Source organism: Heterocephalus glaber, unplaced genomic scaffold, assembly GCF_053883595.1.
Source record: "Heterocephalus glaber isolate CG9 unplaced genomic scaffold, H.glaber_assembly_v1.0 deba00001781, whole genome shotgun sequence".
Taxonomy (NCBI): Eukaryota; Metazoa; Chordata; class Mammalia; order Rodentia; family Bathyergidae; genus Heterocephalus; species Heterocephalus glaber.
Window position 1 is genome coordinate 11,129,336 of NW_028258467.1, and position 25,822 is coordinate 11,155,157.

Sequence of the window (25,822 nt, forward strand, 5' to 3'; positions counted from 1 at the left end):
GAGTTTGTGGGAGAATGTGAGTGTGTATGAGTAAGTGGCCGTGAGTGAACAGGAGTGTGTGAGCATATGCACATGTGTATGTGGTGAGATATGGGTCTGTGTGAGAGAGCAGTAAGTATGTGAATGTGTGTTTATAAAATGATGTGTGAGTGAGCAAATATGAGTATATGAATGTGTGTGTATACGGCTGAGAATGTGTGACTTGTGAGAATGGATGGGTGTGAGAATGTGTGTGAGAGCACACGTGTGTGTCTGTGCATGGTGTGTGAGGTCAGGCACGAGAGGACACCAGGAATACAAAGACAAAGGAGATACATTATAACCTTGGTGAGCCGCCGAGCCGCGGACATGCAGAGCCCCGACTGGTGGCTGTGGAATAAGAAGACGGAACTGCCTGGGGTTGGAGAAGCATCTCCTAGGCTCCGGGGATTCATCAGAGCAGCCAAATGGCACCAACTCTTGCTCAGATGAGTTTGAGTCCTTCCTAGATCACAGCAGAGCATCTTGCCAGGAGAACTTCCTGGTGCCACCCCCTCCTCCTGGACACAGGTACACGTGTGCACACATACACATACACACACACAGTCAGGGGCCTGCTGCAGTGGACTCAGCACTTCTACACAGACCACGTGCCACTAGATAGTCTCATGATGTCACAGGCCTGGGCTCCCTGTGAGGAAGAAAGGATGGAGAAGAAGGAGGGAGGGCAGATTCTTGCAGACCAAGGACTGGCACCACTGTGACTCAGCCAGTAGCACTCCCTGGGCACCCCCTGGGTGAAGCAGGAATCTGTTCATTACCCTTGCCCTCCTCAGACTCAAAATTTGGGACTGGAGGTGGCTCCCAGCAGTGCAGAGCGGACCAGCGAGACAGGGATACACTTGCTTACACACCCAGGGAAGACAGAAAATCCAGGAGGGAGCTGCTTGGTGTTCATATCAGGCTTCCACGTCAGTTTGTGTCATTCAGAACCTAAAATTGTATTCTGCAGTGCTGCTTTTTTTTTTTCCATTTTGAATTTCAGAAGGCAGCCTTTTGGTGCATAGAGCACCAGCACAGGCTCGCATCCAATGACCCAGCAATCTCTCCGGAACTCTGCCCACAGATGCATGCATATATGCATGCTAAAATTCCTGCAGAACTGTGTTCAGTAAACTCACCATATGTGTATACATCAGTAAAAACCTAAAAAGACTTCCACTTCCTGTCAAGATGGTATAAGGATAAATTTTACCATTCTATACGACACAACTCAAAAAAGGCCCCAAGCATATAAAAAACGACTTTTGAGACCATGGACATCAGAGTGAAGGACAGTGATCCCGTAGAGTGGGAAACAGATAAAGTAAATTCTATGATCTCTCCAGAAGACTGGTGCAGGTTCCAGTCCAAGATATGAGAACAGTGTAACAAAGAGTCCGGCAACCTTCTCAAGGAGACAGAAGTGGGAAGGAGGATGCCATTACGGTGGAGAGTAAAGGACAGTGTGCAAGAGCAGAAAACAACATGGGAAGACCCCCAGAGGTCTGCACAGGGCCCCCCGAGTCTCTAGCTGAGTACTGATGAGAACACAGACATGAGCAAACAACCCCAGGCTGGGAAATGAACCACCCAAAAGGATTAAAGGGAACAATCCCAGAAGCTCATACAAGGCTGGGAATAGTTCTTGATCCCACTGACCACGGGAGAAAATTTTATGATTCATGTAGTAGTGAGTCAAATACCCACACAGAGTTTGCCTCAATTTTAGGGCAAAAAGAGCTCTAGACTTGTACCACTTTGGTCCCATTTAATAAAGTTTAAAAGCCAGTCCCAAAATGACAAAAGTATTTCCAAGTAAATTGGCTATGTCCTAGAAAAAGAGATCAAGAATACTGCATTTGTAAGAGTACAAACATTTTCAGCAGTCAGTAAATTAAAATCTAGAGTGTCTGACATTCAATAAAAATTCAGGTGCGCAAAGAAGCAGGATACACCCATAATGAAGGGGAAATCAATCAAAACCAAACCAGAATGACAGATAATAGAATTAGTACAGGAGGACATTTTAAAAGTTATTTTAACTGTATTCTATATGTTCAAGAAGATAGAGGAAAGATTAACATATTAAGAGGACACAGAAGACATTTTTGCTGGACCCAAAGGAAGGGAAGAAAATGTTCCTAAACTTTTTCCCATTTCCGGATTACCTTGATCCTAAATAAGGAGAATATCTCCACCTACTGGTGCATTTTTGGAACTGCAGGTAACTCCTGTGCATCTGGAATAGTGGTGACTCCAAAGGGTGCTTGCTGGCCACCTACCCTGCTTAACACTGCAGTCCTGATGACTCAGTAGCTGTTTTTATCTAGTCTGACCCAGGCTCTGGTTTTGTTTCATCTTCTCATCTATTCTGCCTCAGTTCCCTCAGTTCCCCTAATTTGTAAATGAAGGTGCAGAACCTGATCTCTGCCGCTCTAACCTACATTCCTAAATTCCCTTAAACATAAATGTGGGGCCCTTCCTCCCCAGATGGCCTGTTCTTTTTGCCTTGTATGCACTACTTTGTCCCCAGAAACTCTGTCAAGCAAATGCTTTTATTATCCTTGTTTTACAGATGAGCGAACCCAGGCTTAGGGAAGTGGTTTGTCCAGTGTCACTCAGCATAGGAGAGGTGGGGTCAGGATTTCCACCCATGTCTGACGCCAGACATACACTGCAAACTCTTGTGTAACCACCTGCCTCACTCCTCCCTACCTAGAAGTCTGTGATCCCACTACTAAAAGCCCTCAAGAGCTTTTTAAACCTGCCCAGACACCACCTCCAGGTTCTACCCAAATGGTGGGGGGAAGGGGACCCCAGCATGAGGAATTTGAAAAGTCCCAGGTGATTGCAAGGTGTGGCTGGGCTGAGAAGCCCTGGGATGGCAGGTGCACAGAGGTGTCCTGAAAGTCTCAGTGCAGGCTGAAGCTTTCATAACTGCAAAAGTATAAACACACTTTCAAAAACTTAAGAGACTTTATTTTTTAGAGTAGTTTTAGATATTAGAGAAAAACTGAGCAGAGACTGGTGAATTCACAGATATTCCCCTTTGCCCTCTAGCTGCCCTGATTATTAAATGTCTTGCATTAGTGTGGTTCACATGTGATGCTATCATAATTGAAGTCCACGGGTCACATCCTGGTTCACTCTGGGTTCACATTCTATGGGATTCAGCAAACGTATAACGACAGTGTCCACCATGGCAGTGTCACGCAGAGTGGTGCCACTACCCCCAAAACCCCCTCTGCTCCCCTACTCCTCCCTCCCAAACTCCTGGCTTCCTTCTCACCCCCAATGCCTGCTCTTTTTGCTGTCTCTATAGTTTTGCAAACTTAGTTTTTAAAATCATTTTAAAATGTAAGTCTTTGGCACCTAGTTTTGTGGATTTAAAACACTTTAACATTTAACTTCAATTTTGTTGTCTTAAGCAAAGGGACTGAAATTAATTAAAAATTCAAATCTAGTCCTTCAAACACATAAAACTAAATAAATGTAAAAGAAACTCACAGATCTCAAATGCTGATTTTGAATGTTTGTAGTGTTCATACTTTGGAAGTTTTTAGAACAGAAAATTGCGCTCAGACTTCTAGAACACATTGTATTCAAGAAGAGAGAAAACAGCTAAGTCCACAAGTCAGGAACGGCTCTGGGAAGGCGATGCTGCGGGGACCTGAGCGTCATGGGGAACTGGGCAAGGCTGGACAGGCAGACAGCAGGGGAGGAACATCACTGGCAATAAGTCTGTGAGAGCCAGAGGTAGACCTGACTAGGGGGCTGGGAAGGCCAGCTGTTCCATGGGTAGAGCCCACCCTTCACAGTGGTACTCAGCAAGAATGGAGGCTGGAGGGGTAGAAGTGAATTGTGGAAGTCACTGAACACAAAAGTGGCCACTGGGAGCCACTGAAGATTAATGAGCAGCGGGAGTGACGGTCTGATTTGTGTGGGGAAAAGGATGGGGAAACAAATGACCTGGGGAACTGGGAGAGATATCACCACAACCACTGATTGGGTTTTCGTCTACTTCCAGCAGAGCAACATGTAGCTGGGCTGAGAAAACTGTACTTCCTATACCCTTTTGGGTTCGATCATGTGAGTAATTCTGACCAATAAAATGCGAGCATCTGGGTGTCACGTAAAAACCATGCTAACTGCCTCCTAAGCGAAGCCACCTGAGTGAGCTCAGGTGAAACCAGAAGAGTCATAAGAAATAATGAGCCACTGTTGGTTTAAACAGCTGCGTGTGGGGTTGATTTGTTACACGGCACCTGGTAATTGATACAGGGAAGAGGGGAAGAACTCAGATTTGTGGCCTGAAATCTTAACAAAGTGGGCACCATTAGTAGAGATAAGAAGTCCAAAACTGGAAATGGTGAGAGAAGTCTGGACCTTTATCGCCAGCATCCACAGCGTGGGCTGGGACATACAGATCTGAACTAAGGAGAAACAGGGGCTAGAGACGAAGACTAAAGAATGGTTCAAATTGGATGATGCCACGGATATACAGCTGCTCACCCAGGCAGGATGTGGTGTGACTAGAAGGAGCCATGAATAGAGCCCCAAGGAGCACTTGCCTTAAGAACGACCATTGCTGGGCATAGTGGCACACACCTGTAACCCTATCACTCTGGGAGGCCGAGGCAGGAAGATCAGAAGTTCAAGCCCAACCTGGGCCACTTAGAGACTGAGGGAGACCCTGCTTCAAAAATTAAAAAGGGTAGAAGATGTAGCTCAGTGCTAAGGCCCTCAGTTCAATCTCTAGCACCAAAAGAAAAAAAGAAAAAAAGAAAAAAAAGGAGGGTCACGGAACTGGAGTGGACATAATTACTCTGGTGAGAGCGAGACGAAGACTCCCTGGCTCAGCCTTTCTGATTGAGACCTGGGAATCTGTTTGGAAACCTAGCTTCTACCCTTCCACTCCCACCAAGGGAATGGAGAATTCCATCCAGGTGAGACAGGGATCTGTCTGGGGAGAGGGGAGAACTGGACCGAGATGGAGGGGTCCGTTTCATTTTCTTGAACTTTTTAGTGTGGAGCACTTGATCTTTTTTCCAGCCTGGCGAGGTGGGGTGAAGCGTGAGCAGGCTGAAGAGCAGCAGGCATTTCTTTCCTGTCACCACACAAAGCCTGGCTGAGTGCAGGCGGGTGGGCCCCTGAGCACTCAGCACAAAAGAGATGCAAAGTGGTGTCTCAGCTGAAAATAGCTGAGAGGAACCTGCTAGGAAATGTCCTGAGGGACAACAGTCCTATCTCAGGCCTTGGAAGTGTGACAGAAAAAGATCACATGGTCAGGAGAGCTCCAGTGCAGCCTGCTGGCTGTGTGACCCGGGAGAGCCACCTCACTTCTCTGAGCTCCACTGTCCTCAATAAAAGACAAATAACTTGCATCCATCCTTGCAGGTAGGGAACAGTGTTAGGAGTCTGGGCTGTATATCAGACTTTGTTGAAATTCTGGCCTTGCTAAATGACTGGCTGTATGGGCAAGTACTTCTCTGTAACCCTCTCTGTTCTCCTGCAAAATGGAGCTAACAACAGTTCCTCCCTGACAGGAGACTCCCTCACTTCCCTCCAGGCCCTCACTGCTGGGGCTTGTTCAGCCTGAAACAGCACCTGCCACACAACCCCAGTCATTGTCTCCCACTCAGCCTGCAGGCTCTGACTCAGATGTGACCCCTCCAGGAACTGCCCTGCCCTCTCCACCTGGTCTTCATCTGTCATAGCATTTATCATACTATAATTACATGATTATTTATCTGTCACCCCAGTGACACTGGGCTCCAGGATGGCAGGGCCCTGGTCAGCCTGGAAGCACGAGCCTATCCCTGGGTGCCTGGCCCTGCAAAGGGATAGAAATAGTGATAGTGGTAGGCAACTGGTATGTTACTGTTTAATAAATGAGTTTATACATCCTTAGTGTCTGGAGCAGGTAAAGTCTGTGTACTCAGCAAAATGTATGCCAAGCACAGAAGCAGTGATACTCTAGTAGCTATAACACATGCAGCACCCAACCTCTCCGTTCCTAAATACTGACACTGAGAGCAACTAGGCTCCCCAGAGATACAGCTTAGGGCCAATGGGAAAGCCTGGAAGATCTTGCAACAGAAAATAAGAAAAGGCTCCCAGAGGTTGGGTTAAGGCCCAAAGGAATGGCACTAGGCTTAAAAAGCATCTCTAGGGACCAGGGATGTAGTTCAGTGGTTTCACCGCCTGCTGCGCAAGCACAAGGACCTGAGTTTGATCTCCAGTACCAAAAATAAATAGCATCACCGGACAAATCTAAGGGAGAAAAAGGGAGAGATTAACAGAAATAATAATTTACTATTAAACACCGAATTTTTAAAAATCCACAAATCCACAGTAAGTCTCAACAAAAAAAAATTCTTCAAGAGGAATGCCAGTTAATAAATGTAAAGACAATTATGATAGGATTAGGAAAAGTCTCAAATTGCGAGTACCAACACAACTGACTGACACAATAATGCTAAAACCACTGAGCAAAAGGTTAATACAGAAAAAGATATGCATAGGATCTCAGCGAATTACCCCAGAGAGTCCTTGTTACTTACAAACGGAGATGGGTCCCATTACCTGGAGAAACTGGGCAGACAACACCTTTACCAAATGACCAAGCTTCACATTCTCAGTAACAGGACAAACTGGCATTATGCACCATGTATTCACTGGCAAGCAAGTACACACCCAAGTGTGTTCTGAGAGAAACTAATGAAAGAGAAAAGAAAAAGTTTAACTTCAATCTAATCATGGGGCAGGAAGAGCAAGATGATGGGGTACTCTATAAGACGGAGTCTTAAAAAATTGTCAATGTGATGAAAGACCAAAAAATAGAAGAAAAAGAGAAGGACTCTTCTGAATTAAAAACAAGAGTGAAGAGACTTAATGAGTATTGTGTGATTTTCGATTGAATCCAGGATAGGGGCGGCACGGGGTTATTTGGAACAATATGAAATCTGAATACAGGTTGTGTAGCAGTGCTAGCTATGTGTATGGCAGTGCTAGCAGTGCTGCTTCAATATGAAATTTCTTGGGTATGAAAACAGCATTTATGTCAGAGACAGACATGTCAGACAGAACTAGTAATAGCCTCACCTTCCTGGCATCGAATTCACGCATGAGCGCAGTATACATCATTTCCGAGACTAATTTGGCGCACTGGAGAGTCAGATTGGGCCCAAAAGGCGGAAATGCGCCACCTCTAGTTCCGGTGAGCGCGTCGACTACAAGGACGACAGGATGGAGGAGGTGCCTCACGGTGAGCTCGCGACGGGGGCGTGAGTGGCAGGGGTGAAGGAGCGCGAGCTGTTCTAACTGTGCTCTTGTCTCTGCACAGACTGCCCCGGGGCCGAGAGCGCTCAGGCGGGCCGAGGGGCCTCATGTCAGGGATGCCCCAACCAACGTCTGTGCGCTTCTGGAGCCGGCGCCGCTCCGGACCCGGGTGAGAAAGAGACAAGGCCTAAACGGGAAGTGAGAGGCTCCGGCCCGGAACAGGCGGGGCTTTGGAAGACCATGGGGGAGTGGGCGGGAAGAGAGGCGTGTCCTGAAGTATCCTTGGTGGGACCTTTAAAAGGCGGCAGCAAAGGAGGGGGCCGGAAATGGGGACGGCTCTTTAGATATAAATGACAGGCGTGAACTGAAAAGGGACATGAAGAGGGACAGGGCCCGAGGGCGGCAGGACTTGGAGAAATGTCTGCCAGGTCGAGGGGCGGGGCCGGAGACTTGAGCGACAGTAGCCCTTGAAGTTTGAAATGCCTTGGGCTTAAATTCTAGCTCTGCCATCTGAACAGAATTTTATTTCTTTCGAGGAGTGAGTCTTCCCTCCATTCATTAGAAATATATGTTAATCACCTCCTAGGCACAGTGCTCTGTGCTGAGGAGACAGCTGTGAACGAGACAGGTGTGGTCCTAGCCCTAGCGGAGTTTGATTTAATAGGGAAGACAAATGAGCGAGCAAATAAATTGCTGCCGCAGTAAGTACTGTGAAGGACAAATTCCAGGGTGCGGAGGACTCTTAACACCTACTTAGAAGGATCTTGAAAAGCAAAAGCCTGGGAGAAGAATCTTGAAGGAGTTCAAAGAGAGACTGGGTTTGATTCTTGGACCCACTTCAAACTGTGACCTTGAGCAAGAATTTTAACCTCTCTGAGCTTTCCTCATCAAAACTGGAGAGAAAAATAGTTACCTTAAAACAATAGTATTGTTTTAAGAATTTGAAGTAGGATGAAACATCTAAAGCATAGTAAATGATAGTTATCAGTGACTGCTTATTACAAGTCTGCTACTTAATCAGAATTCTGCATCAACAGCACTACTGACATTTGGGGCCAGATCCTTTGTTCTGTGGCTGCCCTGTGGATTGCTAAATAGCAGCATCTCTGGCCTCTACCCACTAGATCCTGGTAGCACTCTCATTGTGGCATTCAGAATGTCTCCAGATATTGCCAAGTGTCCCCTGGAAGATTTTGCCCCAGGTTTTGAACCTGCAAAGTTGTGTTCAGGAGCTGCAAATACAGCAGTGAAGGCTTCAAACAGTCCCTACCCTCATGAAGCTTATATTCTAGGGGAGAAGACAAACACATAAACCAATAAATAAGACACTTTAAGATGTGATCATAGCCTTATTTTCTTTAGTGCTTATTCCCATCATTGATGAAGTGGTGTCTCACACAGATTGCTTTAAAACAGCCCCAAGGACTTAGCTTCACCCAGGCCATTGGAATAATGACCTTCAGGACTTGTGCAGGTAGTTCATTACCTGAACTGCTTCCTTTGCAGCCATAGAGGAAATCAAAGAGAAAATGAAGACGGTGAAACACAAAATCTTGGTGTTGTCTGGGAAAGGCGGCGTTGGGAAAAGCACTTTCAGTGCCCACCTTGCCCACGGCCTAGCAGAGGATGAAAATACACAGGTGGGACCCTGGGAAAACCTGGGTGATGGTCTTTCTGTCTGAGGGTTTGTGACAGCTCTTAGACACCTGATCTTTTATTTATTTTTTATTTTTAATTTTTTTGGTACCGGGATCCAACTCAGGTCCTTCAGCTTGTGCAGCAGGCACCAAAACCACTAAGCTAAATCCCCAGCCCCAGCTGATCTTTTAGATTAAGTTGAATTGGTCTTTTGTGTATCTCAGTTCCTCCAGAGAAAACGGGGAACTGCCTGACAGCTGAGGTGTTTCACTGGGTTTCCTAGCCAAGAAATTGGTGGATAGCAGTTTCTTCTTGCATGCTGATAAAATTTGTTGCATTGTGTTGAGAGTTCTTTTTCCACTTTATTAACCTCTTTCAGCTTTTCTCTAAGCCAAGTGCCTGCAAACTACAGTCAGTGGGCTGAATCCAGCCCATCTCCTGTGAGCTGACAGTGGCATTAACATTTTAAGGCATAAAATATTTCCTGATTGGCCTTTGCAGAAAATGCTTGCTGACTTTGGCACTAGGTTGTTCACAGATGAGCTTGAAAGCCCAGATCCCCCAGTGTGATTCTGTGGGTGTCAGCTTTAATAAAGGTATGGTAGGTAGCCAAGAAGAAAACCTCAAGAGTTGGACAGGTTCCCATCCCAATTCCATCCACGGCCTAGGACAGCTAGCAGGTTCTCTCTCTTTTGTTAAATAGGGCTCAGGACTGAGTGAGACGAGGCACGTAAAGTGGCAGCATGGCGCCCGACCCTAGTAAATGCTTGGTAAATGTCCGTGACAGCAGTCATCATTACCGCTTTACTGTACTACCTGGAAGATGAACGGATGATGATTTCTGCTTTAAAGATGTATTTGTAGCCTATTCAAAGCACAGTGTTGAGTAGGTGAAAATATACTTGTCAGTTTGTTGTTCTCTGAGGCAACAGTCTCTTCACCTGAGGGTCAGATTTGTACTGCCTAGTGGGCTGGTCAAAAAATCTGTGGTGGTGCGTGTCTGTAATTTCAGCTATCCTGGATCTTGAGGCAGGAATATCTCAAATTCAAGGCCAGCCTGGGCAACTTAGTGAAACCCTGTCTGAGAATTAAAAGGGCTGAGAGTATAGTTCAGTGGTAGAGTACCCCTGGGCTCAATCCCCAATACCACAAAATTTTTTTTTAAATCTGTTTTTTCAGATTGGGTAAAACAGTGTTTGCTTTTAGAAATTGTCAGGAATATCCTTAAATAGCTGTCTAGGGACAGGCCAAACTCTGACCAGTCGTGAGTAGTCAGCTGTTTACATCACTCCCTCCCTTAGCATTCCATTGCAAAGTCCTCGTTGCACACATCCAACAGTGACTGAAGGAAATCTCCCATCCAGTGTGGAGATATAGCTAAGTATGCTGCATTTCTGTTTGCAGTGGTGGCTTAAAAGAAGCATGTAGGAAAGTGTGTTTCCCTGGGCAGACCTACTCAGGACAGTGCAGACATCACTGTCTCCAGTGTGCACAGCATCCGCACAGCGTAGGCACTAAACAGGCTGTGTTGATTGGAGTTGAGTAGTGTGACTTCTTTAGTCCTCCATCCCTAAATCCAGCAGGAGGTTGGGGAATGGCCTGCCCCTCATCTACCTGCAGTCTGGTGGGAGCTCAGCACTTGATGCACAAAGCAGATCCTCTCATTCCATTTGGAAAGAACCTTGGATCAGGAGGGAGCAGAATTGGAGAATAACCATGAACAACTACCGGCAGGCAAGGGAGTGTGTCCGTTGTGAAAGCCAGAGGAGCCTTTGTACTATAAGCTGGAGCCAAGGGACATCAAGTCATGTGCCAGCTTTCTCCTGTGAGCGTCACCAGCTACATATTTATGATCTTGCATTACTATTTGGAAGGTAAACTGCATCACTGAAAAGTCAGCACTGGGTGTTTGGGGACTGGAGTGTTTGAAGCCCCTCCCTGGGGCTGATAAACCCTAGAGCTAGAAGGGCCTAAGGACCTGGAACGTTTGTTTCACACAGCAGAAGCCCAGACAGATGACACTGAGGAAGGAGAAGGAACTCATGTGAGGTGACAGCCTGGGAAGACCCAGAGCAATGGCTAGGACCCTCCTCCCCTGCCTGCTTAAGGGGAGCAGTAGGGTGCAGGATTCTGACAGCCCCACAGCATCCTGCTCCCCATTTACTGCAGGAGACACCCCCCTCACCATCAGCTCCTGCCTGCTGGCTGCAGAGGTACTGGCAAAGATTGCTGGAGGTGCTGTTCTCTCAGCTAGGGCTCTCAGCTGAACCTAAGCACAAAGGGAATTGATTGCCATTATTGGAGTAGTGACACCATCAACAGCACATCTAAAGGGACAGCCTGGCCGTCTGGAACCAGGAACTGGCGGACAGCCTTGTGGGTACCCCTGTGGGGTCAGCATCCCCACCTGTCTACTGCATTCCAATGTGGTTTTTCTCAGTTCCCTCCCTTGGTCATGGGAGTGTCGCTTCTAAAAGGCAGCTAATGGAGTTGTTCCCAGAAGGAATGGCATGGAAATAAGGTGGCTAGAAGCCCAAGTTGCCCGAGGAGATCCTGCTGGGGTTGCAGTGATGGTGACCTCTCCCACATTGTGAGCCACAGATGTGAAGTGTCTGGATCATTAACACCTGTGGATCCAAGTGTCTGGATGAAGAAGGCAAAAACGTCAGGTTGTAGCTCTGCTGCGCTCCTGGGCTGCTCCAGCAGAGGGCGCAAGAGGCGAGTGGCACCTTGAGGTGAAGTGTGTTGTGGTTCTGAGGGAGCAAGAGGTTGGGTGTGTTGAGAGGACTGAACAGGGAAGCAAGAAGCAGCTTGGGGCAAGTTCCAAAGTTACCCAAGGTGCTGCACATTGGAACCGAGACCTCCCAGCTCTCAAGATGAATACTAGGCCTGCCCTGCCCTGGGTTCCTAAAAGCTGGCCCAGACCTTTACATTCATCAGTCTGGAAGGCAGAGGTTGGGAAGGGGGAGGAGTCATCTGAGACTGCACCAAGTCACCAGCAAAGAGCTTTCTACATTTCTTTCTTATTTTAAGTGTCTTTTTTGAAACCTTATTGTTAACCTTTAGGATCACAGGAAAACAGAGATTAGCCAGAACATCTGCTCTGGGCTCCTTTCCAGAACTCTGGCTTTAGAGTTAGGAGACTTTGCTTTATGGCTCAGCTCTGTTCCTTGCTCACTGACCATGTCACCTGGCCTCCGGAAACTCAGTTTTTTTCTTTTGTGAAGCAGAGATAACAATGCTTACCACCTAGGGCTGAGTAAACTGTGGCCAATCCTGAGTCTGCAGGTGCCCTGACACTTGTCGTTGGCAGCCTTGGAGCCGAGCCAGACTTGGGGCAGGGGACAGTGTTGATGAGCTGTTTCCTTGGAGTTTGAGCGGTGCCTTGGTAGCCTGGAAGGTCAGTGTTAACCATTGTCCTCATGAGGACCTGACTGCTGCAAATCTGACCTAGTTTCTTTCTGCCGTCTCCTACTCCGTACCCCAGCCTTTCCCCTGTCCTTTCCTCTGTGCATTTGGTATGTAACCACCAGGTCTTGCCTCCCCCTCCCAGGTTGCCCTTCTGGACATCGATATTTGTGGGCCCTCTATTCCCAAGATCATGGGATTGGAAGGAGAGCAGGTAAGAGCTGCGAATCAGAACTTAGGGCAGGCAAGGAGTCAAGCAGAGGTCGTGCGTGTCTGTGTGGGCACGATGAGCTCAGATATGTGTTCCATGACCTATTTGCCTGAGCACCAGCTGTTTATTTGAGGGGCGGGATTATATATAAAATCCATCTGCACCATTTGAGAAGCATGGGTTTGGATGCCTTCTCAGAGAGGAAGGGAAACAGTAAGTGAAATGCAGAAGTGAGACATGGAAACTTGGCTCTGGCTGGGACCTTGGGGCTGGAACTTGCTTGGGGTTTGTGCCCTAGAACCCAGGGAGTCTTTCTGCCCTTGTCGCTCTGGGGAACTGAGACTTTGAGGTAAGGCAGTGAGTGACGTGGGCAGGGGCAGGGCCGCCACAGTAGAGCAGATGCCAGGCCTCCCTCCCATTAGTGACAGGCTGTCCCAAGGAGGGGCCCCCCATGAAGGTAGGAATGGGGGTCCAGCATCCCAGGGCTTTCAAGACTGCCTTCTTTCCTTAGCGCCAAGTAAGTGAGGTAGATAAAGCCTCATAGAAAAGGGCAAGTGACAGCAGACTGCCTCAGGGCAAGAGGAGCTGCTCTTTGGCAAGGGTGGTTCAGGGTATCCTCGCAGGGGGCTGGCCTTTAGCAAGCAGGTGGCAGAGGGAAAGGTAGCTTGAGCCCTTACACCCTCATGTCCTCAGCGGACTGGAGGGTCATCGAGGCAGGTGGGGCCAGTCCTAGTGGCTCTGCAAAGGCCTTGGATTTGCATCTGAGGGTACTCAGGGCGGGGGACACAGCCCCTGGTTGGGCAGGATCCAGACGATTTTGATCACAGGCCCTGATCAGTAACACATTTTGCAGTACAAGTCCCCAACATGGGTATAAGGAATTTACTGTATTAGCACAGAAATATTTTAAGAGTGAAAATTTAGCCAGGAGTGCTAAACACCTATAGTCCTAGCTATTCAGGAGGCTGAAGAAGAAGGATCACTTGAGCTCTGGAGTTTGAGGCCAGGCTGGGCAATGTAATGAGACCCCATTGCAAAAACAAAACACTATTTTTAATGAAATAAAAATAAAACATTATTTTCTTCTGTGCTATTGGACCATCATGTTTATCACTCTTTTAAGAGCAGTGACTTAGTGAATACCTATAAGATAGGAATGAATACTTTAAAAAAAAAGAAAAGCTTTGAGCACAGAGGACCATATATTACATGTTTCCATTTATATGAAATGTGCAAAATAGGCGAATCCGTAGAGGCAAGAGGTAGGTTTGTTGTCACCCAAGGCTGGAGGACAGTGGAGGGTGGGAGGAGACAGCTCAGGAGAGCAGGGTTTCTTCTTGGAGTCATAAAGATGGCCTGAAGTGGGTGTGGGTGCACAGCTCTGCGAATGTACATAAAGCCATGAAAATGTACACACTTTCAATGAGTGAGTCTTGTGGTGTCCGAACTGTATTTCAGTGAAAGGGAATACTTCATCAAGAAAAATAGCCCTTTGATTTTGGCTGCTATGCATTGCTCTAAAGAAGCCCAATGGCTGAGACCAGTGTACCTGGAAGCTGGTCAGCCCCAGGTGCATAACAAGGAAGGAGCCACAAAGAGCTGAACCATGGACACCAAGCCAGGAGCGATCTGAGGCTCACAGTTGACCCAGTGTCTCCTGACCCCAGCTGTTGGCCTGGGATAAAGCTCAGGCTACTCACAGGCCCCGTTTTGAACTCACCATGTCACTAAAAAGAATTCCCTTCACTCCCAGACTTTTACAAAAGCAACCTTGTTGCTCCACAGTGAACTATATTTTCTCTAGAACTCCCAGCCCATTTTTCTTGCTTACTCTTTGAAAACACCTCAGACTCAAAGTCATATTTGAACTGGACTAATTTTGGTTCCCTGACTACAGACCCCAGCAGAATTTCAAAATAGCCTGATCTGGGGAGCAAAGAGTGTTGATTGAGTCGTATCTTCATTCCTCACCCTGCCCCCAGCTGTTGACATCCCATCAAGAACTCAGGAGTGTTGTGTGCAGCGGCGGAGTGTATTTTAACACAACTGCGTGCATATGACCGGGGTGCATAATTTCTTACCAACATTCGTGTTCCCACAGGTGCACCAGAGTGGTTCGGGCTGGTCTCCAGTGGTGAGTATTCACCCTTTGCCTTATGGTGCAGTAGTGTGTGGTCAGGTGTCCACAACAGCTTTGTGGTGGGTTGGCCACGTTTTTCCCAACCACCCTGTCAGTCTGCAGATATTTACTGGGGTACTTTTCCAGGCAGGGAGGATCTATTAAGACCAGGGTTTGGCAAACCTTGTCAAGGGGCAGACAGTAAATATTGTCAGCTTATGGGCCTATGTGCTCTGTTTCTGTGGCTCCAAAGTAGTAATATGTAGCTAAATGGCCACAACTGTGTTCCAATAAAAGGTATTTACAAAAGCAGGCAGTGGGCCAGATTTGATGCCAGGGCCGTAGTTTGCTGACTCCTGATTAAGACAGTTAAGGATATGACATGTACTTATTTCAGCTCAGTTGATTGTCATTGCAGCACAGGCCTCACAGTGTCTTTCAAATCCCCTCAGTCTGGGTGGAGGATGCAGAGTGAGTGTACTCAACTCATAAGTCACATGATAACTTTGTCCCAAAAATAATCTTAGCTAGGCCCCAGACAGGAGCCACAGGGAAGCGCCCGTCTTTGCGGCTTTGAGTAAAGTGCATCTTGCCCTCACCTCTGTTCCCTCTCCAGTATGTGGAAGATAACCTGGGGGTGATGTCTGTGGGTTTCCTGCTCAGCAGCCCTGATGATGCTGTTATCTGGAGGGGACCAAAGAAAAACGGTTTGCTACTCTGCTTTTCTCCTCATGTTCTTGTGTGGTCGCATCCTATCCTGTCAGGAAGCAGCAGTTACCCTGCTAGGCTTCACAGTGTGTTATTTGTGGTGCTGGGAATGAGACCCAGTGCCTGATGCATGTTAGGCAAGTGCTGTCCCACACAGCTATACCCCAGCCACTGCAATGCATTCCTCCCAAGCCTCTGGTTGCCTCTGTCTTCACTATGTGAAGAAAGCTATGAGAAATACCAGTTTCCGTTTTATAATTTTTAATGTCTGTTGTGTTTTTCCCTTCATATGTGTAGAACCCTGAAATTGTTTTTGTTATGGTTTTGTACTGGCTTATTTGGGTCAGACAGAGGTTAGTGAGGTGAGCTGCCCACCAGGCTGAACTGGTACTGGGTCACTCGGCCTCACATCACTGACACTGTGGGCCACTTAAATCTTTACTGGGGGCGGGGGGGTAGCCTGTGCCATGTATGGAAGAGGTTTGATGGTGTCCCCAGCCTCTACCCACTAGATGCCAGTAACACCCCTCAGTCATGGAAGCCCAACATGACTCCATACGTCACTGCATGCCCCTGGGGACAGTGTCACCCCTAGCTGAGAACTGGTGGCATAGAGTATAGACCAAACAGACAGATTGCACACTGCTTCCGTGTATCCTTTCGTGGTACCGGAAGAGAAGGGAGGCAGGCAGCAGCTTCGACTCCTTTCCAGGCATGATCAAGCAGTTCCTCCGTGACGTGGACTGGGGAGATGTGGACTACCTCCTTGTGGACACGCCACCCGGCACATCCGATGAGCACCTCTCAGTTGTCCAGTACCTGGCAGCAGCACACATTGATGGGGCAGTGGTCATCACCACCCCTCAGGTGAGTGAGCGCTGAGTTCCTTTTTCTTGAAGCTCTGAGACAGACCCTACTCTTAGATTGGCTCTTCAGAATATGTATCTGCAGCTACACCCAGCACGGATCTGTAGAAATCTCTTATTAAACTGAGTGGCAGAGGGTGTGCTTAGCAGGCACAAAGCCCTGGATTTGATCCCACAGCTCCCCAAGATGAAATAAACAATGCAGTTGAGCCTGCCTTAGGATTGTCCAAGAAGAGAAAATAGACTGAGCGGGTGCCAGCCCTTCTCTGGGTGCTGGGGGCGCTCCCCATGTTTGTAACAGCTTGTCTGGAAAATGTAGTTTCAGGCCAGGGACATACGCTTTTTCAGAGACCCTCACATCAAGCACTGACATGGGCAGTGTGGCTTCTTACAGGTCACTTTTGACAAAGCAGCAAGGTTTTATTCACAAGCAGAGAGCTTTATTCACCAAGCAGAGAATCACAGAGGTATAACAGATAAGAGACTAAGTAACAGCTGCTTCCTTTCTAGCTAAGGCCTTTCCCTCCGTACCTGGCCTCAGTGGGCTGAGAGCCACATGTGTGTTGGGAAGAGAGGAGAACTCTGGAAGCTTTGAACCTTTCGGAAGCCCATAAGTGCTAGGGCCACAGGCGTTAGGGAGCACCAGCCATACTTGACAGTTATGAGCCAGACCAGGGCCTGGACAGACAAACCTGCAATAATGTTGAACGGGAACAACAGCAAGGGACTAGGCAGTGGTAAAATGACACTGTAAGATAAGCGTTCAGATTTCAGAAGTGTATTTAAAGTGATCTAAGGAGGGCACTATTCCTTCTTACTGTCCATAAAGCTGTGTTCACGATGTCATTCAGGAGTTCTGTCCAGCTAATAAACACCATAAGCCTGGTAGACCATGGAGTCTCTGCCGCAGTGACTCAGCCGTGCCACTGTGGACCATACACAGAGGGTGGGTGCAGCAGGCTGTAGAACTGCTTCCATCACGGAAGCAGGTGGCCAGCCAGACAGGGCCCACCCAGCAGACTTTGCTAGGCCCCTAATCTAGCGAGAGTAGGCAAGTGTTCACTAGAAGGTTGAGTATTGAGAAACACTCAACAGTTACTGTTCTGCAAATTCATATGTTTGCTACTTGGCTGTTCAGGTTTATCTGTTGAGATTTGTGAAAAGTAATAGTAGCTAGAACAGGGCTTATCTCATAGTAGTCACCAAATCATACTGTGTAAGTGGCAGTCATCTCCAAGACTGTGTGCATGCAGTGAGTGCACCACACAGCAGCATCTCCTCAAGCACGCATCCTCAGTTTCTTGTGCTCTGACATGGGAGTAACTGGTCTGTTTGCACCTTGGCAGGAGATATCACTCCAGGATGTCCGGAAAGAAATCAACTTTTGCCGAAAAGTGAAGCTGCCCATCATCGGGGTGGTGGAGAACATGAGTGGCTTTGTCTGCCCCAAGTGTAAGGTGAGAGAGTGCGTGGCATCAGGGTCTGCACAAACATCCCTTCAGAGGAATGTCTCTCTGTGCAAATGTTTCTGCTTTCTATCATTTTGGGAAGTAGATCTGAGTCAAAACCCCCTATTGCTGACTGAAGGGAAAATGCTGTTTTGGTGGTTAGGTTTTCTGCATTCAGAAAGAAGTTTTTGTTTGTTTGTTTTTTGTCCTTGGGGTTCAACCCAGGGCCTTTACACTGAGCTATAGCCCCAGCCCTTTTTTTTTCATTTTTTATTTTGTGACAGGGTCTTGCTAAGTCACTAAATTGCTCAAGCTGAGCTGGAACTTGCAGTCCTCCTGCCTCAGCTTCCCAGAATGCTGGGATTTACAGGTGTGAACCACCACACCCAACTAGGCTATTTTTTAAAAAGGTTTAAGAGCTACAGTCTATCCTTGATACTGAAACAAAGTCAGGCCTCCTCCCCTTTCATTTTCTTCACAGAAAGAATCTCAGATCTTCCCCCCAACAAGTGGAGGTGCAGAGGCCATGTGCCGAGACCTGAAGATCCCTCTGCTTGGCAAAGTGCCTCTGGACCCATGCATAGGTGAGCCATTGAGTGGGTCTTCACTGCTCAAGTAGCCCTCATGGACACAAGGCTGGGCAGGGAAAAGGGACAGTGGGGGATTGGAGCCAGATGTACAGAGCTCCTGCTCCTGCTGATGTCCCAGAGGCTGACTGCACTGCTGCTGCTGCTGCCACTGCCACTGCCGCTGCTGTTGCTGCAGAAGAAATGGTGCCACCCAGGGGCAGGTGCCTGCGATGAGCAGAACTTGTTCAGGGAGATAGTGACAGGGGAGCAGTGAGGGCGCTAGGAAAAAAAGATACCAAGCAGGGTGATAGCAAGAAGAATGGCTGCAAGGGCTAGAGCGCCAGTTTACAGAGGAATGTGTGTCCAAGGGGGACACCCCAGTGAGGTGTCCTGGAGCCCTTCCTCCCAGAAAGCATCTCCCTTCTCTAACCACCCCCTCCACATTCCTGTCTCCCCAAGATAAGAGTGCAACTTGCTTAAGTCTCATGTGTCCGTGCAGGGACCCACCAACAGAAAGCATGTATAGAGGAGCTGGCTCTGGGGAGAGGGAGGCTGGCACCCCACTACCAATGGCTTTGAGCCAAGCCTCAGAGCTTAGGCTGTCAGGAAAGGAGAAGCCAAGGCATCTGTGGGTGTGGACCTGCAGGTGCCAGGCTAGCATCACAGGGTACCGGTTAACTTGGCACCAGGAACTGGGCCCTGGTATGAGAAGAGGGAAAGTGACAGGACTTGATGGTTGAGGAGAAAGGGGCATCAAGGCTGCCCTTGCTGCCCAGCACAAGCCATCTGGATAAGAGGCCGTTGTCCAGGAAGGGGGAGGCAGCCAGGGACATGTGACAAAGAGGCAACTGCAAGAATGTGGCTCCCTCTGGGACCTGGTTCTGAGCAGCAGGCACCCAGGCTGTCATCAGGCTCAGGCTGAGGCCTTAGGGAGGGTGGGAGCAGGTGGGGCATCACACGCATCAGGCCAGTGGCAAAGCAGCAAGAATGGGCAACACTGTTACGAGGACGGAAACAGCCCCAGAGAACTCCCAGAGCCCGCATGCAGGAGGGTGTATCCCTGTCCCCCTTCCCTTCCTCCCACAGTATCCAAGGTGCTTCTCTGGTGTGTGGTTCCCCTGCAAAATGCAGAGAACTGCCGCTGCCTTCTAGCCTCCCCTAGGCGGTAGAGCCTTCACCAGGTGGCTGTCCCCTGGCCATAGTGGTACTGAGTGTTTCCTTCTCCACCTGTGAGCCAAGTACCTCCCCGCAAAGGCCTGGGAGGCCCCAGAGGCAGGTGCCAGATGAATGAGCATGAGCAGCACATGAGTGTACACTGCCACCAGTTCCCTTGCCTCAAGCAGGTCCCCTGTGGCGGGATTGGTTGCCAAGAGATGTATTAGGAGAAACCCCAGGCCCAAGGTGGAGCAGAGGGAAGGTCTCAGCCCACTGGAACATCTCAACCTGCAGGAGCATTTCATGTGCTATGCAGCTCTAAGGGAAGTTGGGCACGGCCCCCCGGGGCAGTCACCCCCCAGAGGGGCTGTCTCCCCCACCATGTGGCCCCAGGGATGACCTGTGTGTGGCCAGGAGATTGGAGTCAAGAGCTGCACAGCCAGGAAGGACCAGCAGGCTGATCTGTACCATGTGGGTGACCTTCAGGGTGAACTTAAATGTGTCAAAAGCAACAAACCAAATGGGGACATTATGTGTTCTATCATGTTTCAAGTGTAAGAGTCTATGTGTTTGTTTCCATTTGAAATTCATGTATGTGTATGTTCCTGGAAAGATGCCCAAAACATTTGTAGCCTTCTTGGGCTTTCTTTCGTGGTATTTTCCTTTTGTAGTCCATGGTTTTGTTTTTATGTACCTGTACATTCATTATCTTTATACTCAATTAACCTCTTAAAATGCAGACTGCTGGGTCCACCTGGGAGCTGCTAAGTCATCAGTTTTCTGGGGTCCCTTGAACCTGCATTTGCCACACACTCAGCTGACTTGCAGCTGCACTGAAATGGTAGCCACGTCCCCTCCTGGGTGGAAGGGATGAACATGAGGTTCTTCCATCCCAGCTCTGTTCTCCATGAGCTCCAGATCATGTCGCTGGCACAGGAAGAGCCCCAAGGACTGGTTGTACCATGTTTTCCTCAAGGGCTTCATCGTCTTTCATTTATCTCTTTAAGGTAAGAGCTGTGACAAAGGCCAATCTTTCTTCATTGAAGCCCCAGATTCACCAGCCACATTAGCCTACAGAAGTATAATTCAAAGTAAGTGTTTAAGTGAGTCTTATAAATTCAGACACTTACGTGCTGGGAGAGGCAGGCTGGGTATAAGGGCAGCCTTCCAGTAGTCAGAATGGCCACCACCACCGGCTTTGCCAGGGACAGCATGGGTGGTGGGGACTACAGAGTGGTCCCCTCAGCCCAGAAAGCCATGAGAAATCTCCTGACATATCAATGGTGTGAACTAATTCATAGCTTAAAAAACATAGTAAAGCCAGGCAGGGCTGTGTGTAATCCCAGTATCTTGGGAGGCTGAGGTAGGAGGATCACAAGTTGAAGGAGTCTGGGTAGTTTAGCAACTTAGTAAGACCCTGCCTCAAAATAAAAAATACATTTTTAAAAGGTGGGTCTGTCGCTCAGTGTAAAGGCCCTGCATTCAAGCCCATGTATCTACCCTCCTCAAAAAAAAAAAAAAGTACCATGTAGGTGAAATTTAAGGTATAGGAAATCCATCTGACTAAGGCTATTTAAAAATTGATTTAAAAAAACCAAAAACCATGAGCCAAAGTGAACCTGTGTGCAGGCCAGATGGAGCCACCAGCAGACATCAAGGCCTCAAATTTAAGGCAGAAGCAGCAATAACTGGCTAGAGTTCCTGCCTCTTAATTTGAGGCTGGGATTTATTCACCAGTAGCACGATGTGAAGGGTCCGTCACCCCATTCCGAGGATCCAAATAGAGAACAGCCGGGCACAGCTCTAGCCATGAGACATCCACAGCCAGGCAGTGAGAGGCATTCAGGTCACTTTCCAGGATTCAAGGCATCAGAGAAACAAACTTTATGGAATTGGGCCACCAAGTGTGTGTGGGGGGGGGGCCACCCCACAAGGGTATGGCTCTCCCCAGCTAGGGCAGGGCTGTCCTGGGGGTGCTGACAAGTGTGAGCACTCTGAGCTCTCCGTCTTGTTTTCCAGGAATCCAAGAGTTTTGTAGTCCAAATCAGTCAGAGGAAGAGAACCTCATCAGTTCCTGAAGCATGCTGAGGACCAAGCAGTTCCCGAGTCACGGAGCCTGCCAGCAGCCCATCCAAGCATACTTGAGTAGCTCGGGGATGGGTGGGGTCGCAGGCCTAAAGGGACCAGATGCTGGCCTGCTTGGAAGTGACTTTCTCAGAGACACTTTAATCATCTACTCTCTGTCCACTTTCTTTAGAACATGGCTGCAGGGCCTTCTTCACACATGCCATTTTAAAATAAAAACAGCTCCTCGAACCTGTCCCACGAGGTCTCTTCCCAGATACCAAAGGCCTGGGGACCTAGAAGCCAACCTGATCACAGGATCATAGGACTCCTGTTCATGCCACTCTACCTCAAATGAAAAGGAAGCCCAGGAAGGAACCACAGGGCAGGACACAGGGCTTTGCTGCGGAACACGGTCCTGCTTTCAAACAGCAGCATCCACATTGTTGTTCTCAGATGGAGGGAAAGTCTGGACACAGCAGAGCCTCACTCGGGTCCATTCTGGGATCAGTACACAGTGCAGCTGGGACCCATCAAAACTCCCCTGAAAAGCCCGTAAGTCACCCCTTCACTAGGATCTGTGGTCTGTGTGTACTCCCTGTTTAGTAATAGGCATACAATATATCCAGTAATTTCCAGGGTCATATGCCACCAACAGGAACTGAGACCAGCAGAGGGAAGAATAAATTCCTGTTCTCCATACCACTCTGGGGCCTAAAGTGGAAGGGTGGGCAAATCCCCTTGTTCTTTCCCTTCCTTTCTCTCCTCCCCTTGCTGCCTGCACATGTGGTTGGATTTGCATGCGTTCCACATGAAGAAGCTAGGACCTCTAACGGGTGACCAGGCCACAGAGCCTGGGCACAGTCTGGCTTTGGCCTGGCTGTGTCCTTGGCCATGCAGGAAACTTGGGGAGCCACCTAGATCTTGGGCACAGTGGGGCAGGGGCTGCATTTCCTATGAGCTCCCAGCCACCAGCCTCAATCCATTTCCCACCTAATGCTGGTGATTCTTCATGTCCTCAAAGCAGGCTTCTGAAAGTCTACTGGGAGGCTGGAGAACAGCCAGCCAAGGCTCTGCCCTGCTTGTGAGCAGGCTAGTTGGGAAACTTGCAGGTCTGCTGGCGTGTTATCTTGGCACACACAGCCTCATTCAAATTTAAGATTATTCAAACCATGTCAGGATGAGCCTGGTCAGATTTTCAAAACTCATCTTTTTCTCACTTCTAGAAGTGAGCTCATCTGCTCACCTTCCTTAATTCTATAGGATTTTAAAGAAAAACACGCAACCAAAGTGTCATGAAAGGACAAATGCTGTCTGATTGGGCTGCTTAGAGGCAGAGAGTGATATGGTGGCTAGGGAAGAGGGATGGGAAGTTCGTGTTTATAGAGGGAGTTTCAGCTTGGAAAGGCATAAAGTGTCCTGGAGATGGGTGGTGGCCGCATGACATTGTGAATGTACTGAATGCCAAGAACTGTACACATAATGGTTGAAATGTCAATTTTGTGTAAATTTTACCACAATAAAAGCAGAACAATGATGGCAGCATTACCCAAGTTATGTGCCCAAAGCCTCCTTCACTTTGCAAGGCTGCAGGGTAGTTGTCCAGGTGAGACCTCAGCAACTCACCGTCTGGAACACAGTCTGGGACAGAAAATTGGCAGTGACCTTGCTGATGTCGCTCTCGCCTCCCATCTTACAAAGGATGTAGCCGTAGAGGTTCGCAGCCTGGAGTGAAATCCCAGCAATCACAAGAGCCTGTGCTTGGGCAAAGCAAAGGGAAGTCTGCTGAGAGGAAGGCTGCAGGACCTACTCCCACTCTCTGACCTACGGCAAACCTGGCAGCTTGGGTGTCTTGGTGCTTCTGTTTCCCCTTGCTGTCTCCTAGACATGGTGCACTTTTATTTTTCCTCTTACCCTCTCTTTTCACCTCTCACCTTTGAAATAAACTTTTGGCACCATTAAAAAAGAAAATATGCTAAAATTGATCATGGTGATGGTTTCACGACTATGACTATGCTAGAAACCACTGACTATGCAATTCAAATGAGCCAAATGTATTGGGATAGGAACATCTCAACAAAGCTGTTATAATCTGTCAGTAAGAGCGAGAGCCTACTCCTGCGACCGCTGGTTTGTAGAGATGTCAAAGCAACGTCAAAGTCAAGGTGGTGCCTTACCAGCCACTTTAGCTTCAAGGAAAACAAGGTGCTGAAAAAGAACACTATCCAGATAATAGGGCAGATGATAAGGCCCAGCCAGAAGATGCGCGCCTCAGCTTCCGTGGCGGTGATGTGATTTGGAGAGACCTGTTGGGGGAAAGGATTCAGTTTTCGGAACTAGCGAACAAAGCTACAAAGAGCACTCCACCACTTCCCTGTACGTTACACATGCTTCCACTGCACAGCGCCAGCGGCAGTGGGTTTTGTGCAGGCAGGAGTCAGATACTATACACAGAATTCAGAAGGAACCCACGTAAACTTCTCCCAGCCATTTCGCCAATGCACATTCCTTCATCTTGTCATGGAGCACACCTTTCTGGCTTCAAAAATCCAGTGGCTTTTGCCATCTTCATCGATCTGGTTCCACCATCGGAGGCCCACCATGAGTCTTCCTGTTACATTCTGAAGAGAATGGACAGAATGACCAAAGACCTGCCACAGGCACAATGTCATCATCCTGACGAATAAATGAAAGTCACCAGTTTGTGTTAAACTTGTACTGAGAACAGGACAAAAAAGGGCATCAAACTATGGCCATCAGTTTTTGATGCTTCTAATAGTTAAACTTACTTTAAAAATGAGACCCCCCCAAAAATACATTTATATATTCATGTTGTATATGCTGTGATACTTTTTATATTATGTGTAAATTTTATAAAATTCTAAGGCCATATATGGTTGTCATCCCCTAATGGAAACATGTACAAGATGACAATTGATACTCAGAACCTGTTTATTAAACATGAGGCAGTGTACTCTTTTCCTTCAATTTTAAGTGACCCTGGCTCAGTTGAGTACCAGCAGTTTAAGCCAAAGTCCCACATGCATAGCGGATGTCACTATCTAGAAACGAAGTACATGTGCCCCAAGAGATGGCATCACAGGAGAGGGAGCCTTACCTTCACAGACCAGAAGTCGAAGGACAGAAGGAACAGCACAGTGACAAAGCAGCCCACAAAGCTCTTGCTGAACCAGTCACAGCACACATAGGTGACGATGGCACTCACTCGGAAGAAAAGGTGGAAGAAGGTGGCCAGGGGATGCCTAGAAAACAACCCAGAAGGTGCCCTCACTCCCAAGGCCAGCAGGCAGTCACAGGCTCACTCCCCCATTCGGAGGGCCCAGCCCACTGGCTTCTCTGCACGGAAGAAGGAAGGTCCTCCAAGCCAAAACAGGCGGCATTGTGAAGGACATCACTACCTTCACAGTCCCGAAACCATCATTATGACAATAGCAATATTGTTTTCTCTCCTTCAAAGAATCCAGTACTTTCCCCTAATTTGACTCCAAATATCACTAGCCTGGTGTGAAACAAAGTCAACTTTAAAGTGAAACAGGACTGCGATCACTTGCCTCCCATCTGGCAGTGACAGTGCCCAGTTCCCTAAAGGTAAAGGTTGCATTATTCTGCGAGTAACAGCACACGTGAGCCCGCGCCTGGTGTCACCAGGGAGTGTGTTCCCGGAAGAGGAAATGGTCATCACACTCAAATGGCAGGTCCAACTCATGCCAGCTGCTCAGCAGTGTCACCTGAATGTCACTGACATTTCACCGAGAGGAAGATGACTCTTGTTCACTGTGCCTTATGACCTACCAAGAGTAGAGTGAGACAGTGAAGAGCAGTCATCTACATCAAGTTAGTGAGTCTGGGAGAAAAACAAAGGGTGAATTCTTGAAAAGGGTCAATAGTTTGGGGCAGGAAACATGCCTATAGGGGTCATGCTGGCAGTGACAGTGGCTGATGCAGGCCATAGGACATGCGTGGCTTTCTGTTTCTTTCTTTGCTGACCCAATTTAAATAGAGCTCAATTTAAATAGAGAACAGTAAGTACTCAGCTAGAATGGAGGAAGCCACAGCATACGCCCGATGACACATGGCAGCCAGAACACCAGCTCGGTGCCAGTGCCAGAGAAGGGACAGCAAGGGAAGGATGGCTCCCATGAGGAGAGGTGACTTCTCAAAACAGAACCTGGTGCTGCCGGCTCTGACGTGTCCACAAGAAGCCCAAAACCCGAACTTGCAATTGAATTTTAAATGATGGCAGACTGTGTTCCTTACTGGACTGCAAGCTGTCAGCATGCCGGCATTGGAACAGAGTTATACATATCGTGGGT

The 25,822-nt window shown here is 48.2% G+C and overlaps 3 protein-coding genes across 5 annotated transcripts in view; 1 reads left to right on the forward strand and 2 right to left on the reverse strand.

Moving 5' to 3' along the window:
- Tekt5 (tektin 5) overlaps nt 1–7,372 on the reverse strand; it is a 63,267-nt gene extending 55,895 nt beyond the window's left edge. The window contains exon 1 of the mRNA XM_021244289.2: nt 7,126–7,372. The gene's annotated coding sequence lies outside the window, so the exon portion shown is untranslated. The remainder of the gene's footprint in view (nt 1–7,125) is intronic.
- Nucleotides 7,202–23,041, forward strand: Nubp1 (NUBP iron-sulfur cluster assembly factor 1, cytosolic). Of its 2 annotated transcripts, none has more exons than XM_087202921.1 (11): nt 7,202–7,288; nt 7,367–7,471; nt 8,809–8,942; nt 12,494–12,562; nt 14,661–14,693; nt 15,295–15,385; nt 16,099–16,253; nt 17,599–17,709; nt 18,182–18,284; nt 20,321–20,431; nt 21,444–23,041. In XM_087202921.1, the coding sequence occupies exons 1-10, from the start codon at nt 7,270–7,272 to the stop codon at nt 20,428–20,430; spliced, it is 930 nt and encodes a 309-aa protein (XP_087059047.1). In that variant the 5' UTR covers nt 7,202–7,269; the 3' UTR covers nt 20,431; nt 21,444–23,041. The 2 variants fall into 2 exon arrangements, with proteins under 2 accessions (XP_087059047.1, XP_004864937.1); XM_004864880.4 differs by lacking the exon at nt 20,321–20,431 and adding an exon at nt 20,432–20,515.
- Nucleotides 22,975–25,822, reverse strand: part of Tvp23a (trans-golgi network vesicle protein 23 homolog A) — a 59,066-nt gene continuing 56,218 nt past the window's right edge. For both annotated transcript variants that reach the window (XM_087202922.1, XM_004864883.4), the window contains exons 3-6: nt 24,607–24,751; nt 24,020–24,109; nt 23,666–23,794; nt 22,975–23,243 (exon numbers count right to left, since the gene is read on the reverse strand). In XM_087202922.1, the coding sequence (XP_087059048.1) occupies nt 23,103–23,243; nt 23,666–23,794; nt 24,020–24,109; nt 24,607–24,751 (505 nt within the window). In that variant the 3' untranslated portion in view covers nt 22,975–23,102. The remainder of the gene's footprint in view (nt 23,244–23,665; nt 23,795–24,019; nt 24,110–24,606; nt 24,752–25,822) is intronic.

What these genes read in the sequence shown, in the direction of transcription:
- Nubp1 (XM_004864880.4), top strand. An exon ending in TGGTCATCACCACCCCTCAG is followed by an intron (nt 16,254 to 17,598) that starts GTGAGTGAGCGC and finishes GCACCTTGGCAG; the next exon opens with GAGATATCACTCCAGGATGT. An exon ending in TTGTCTGCCCCAAGTGTAAG is followed by an intron (nt 17,710 to 18,181) that starts GTGAGAGAGTGC and finishes TTTTCTTCACAG; the next exon opens with AAAGAATCTCAGATCTTCCC.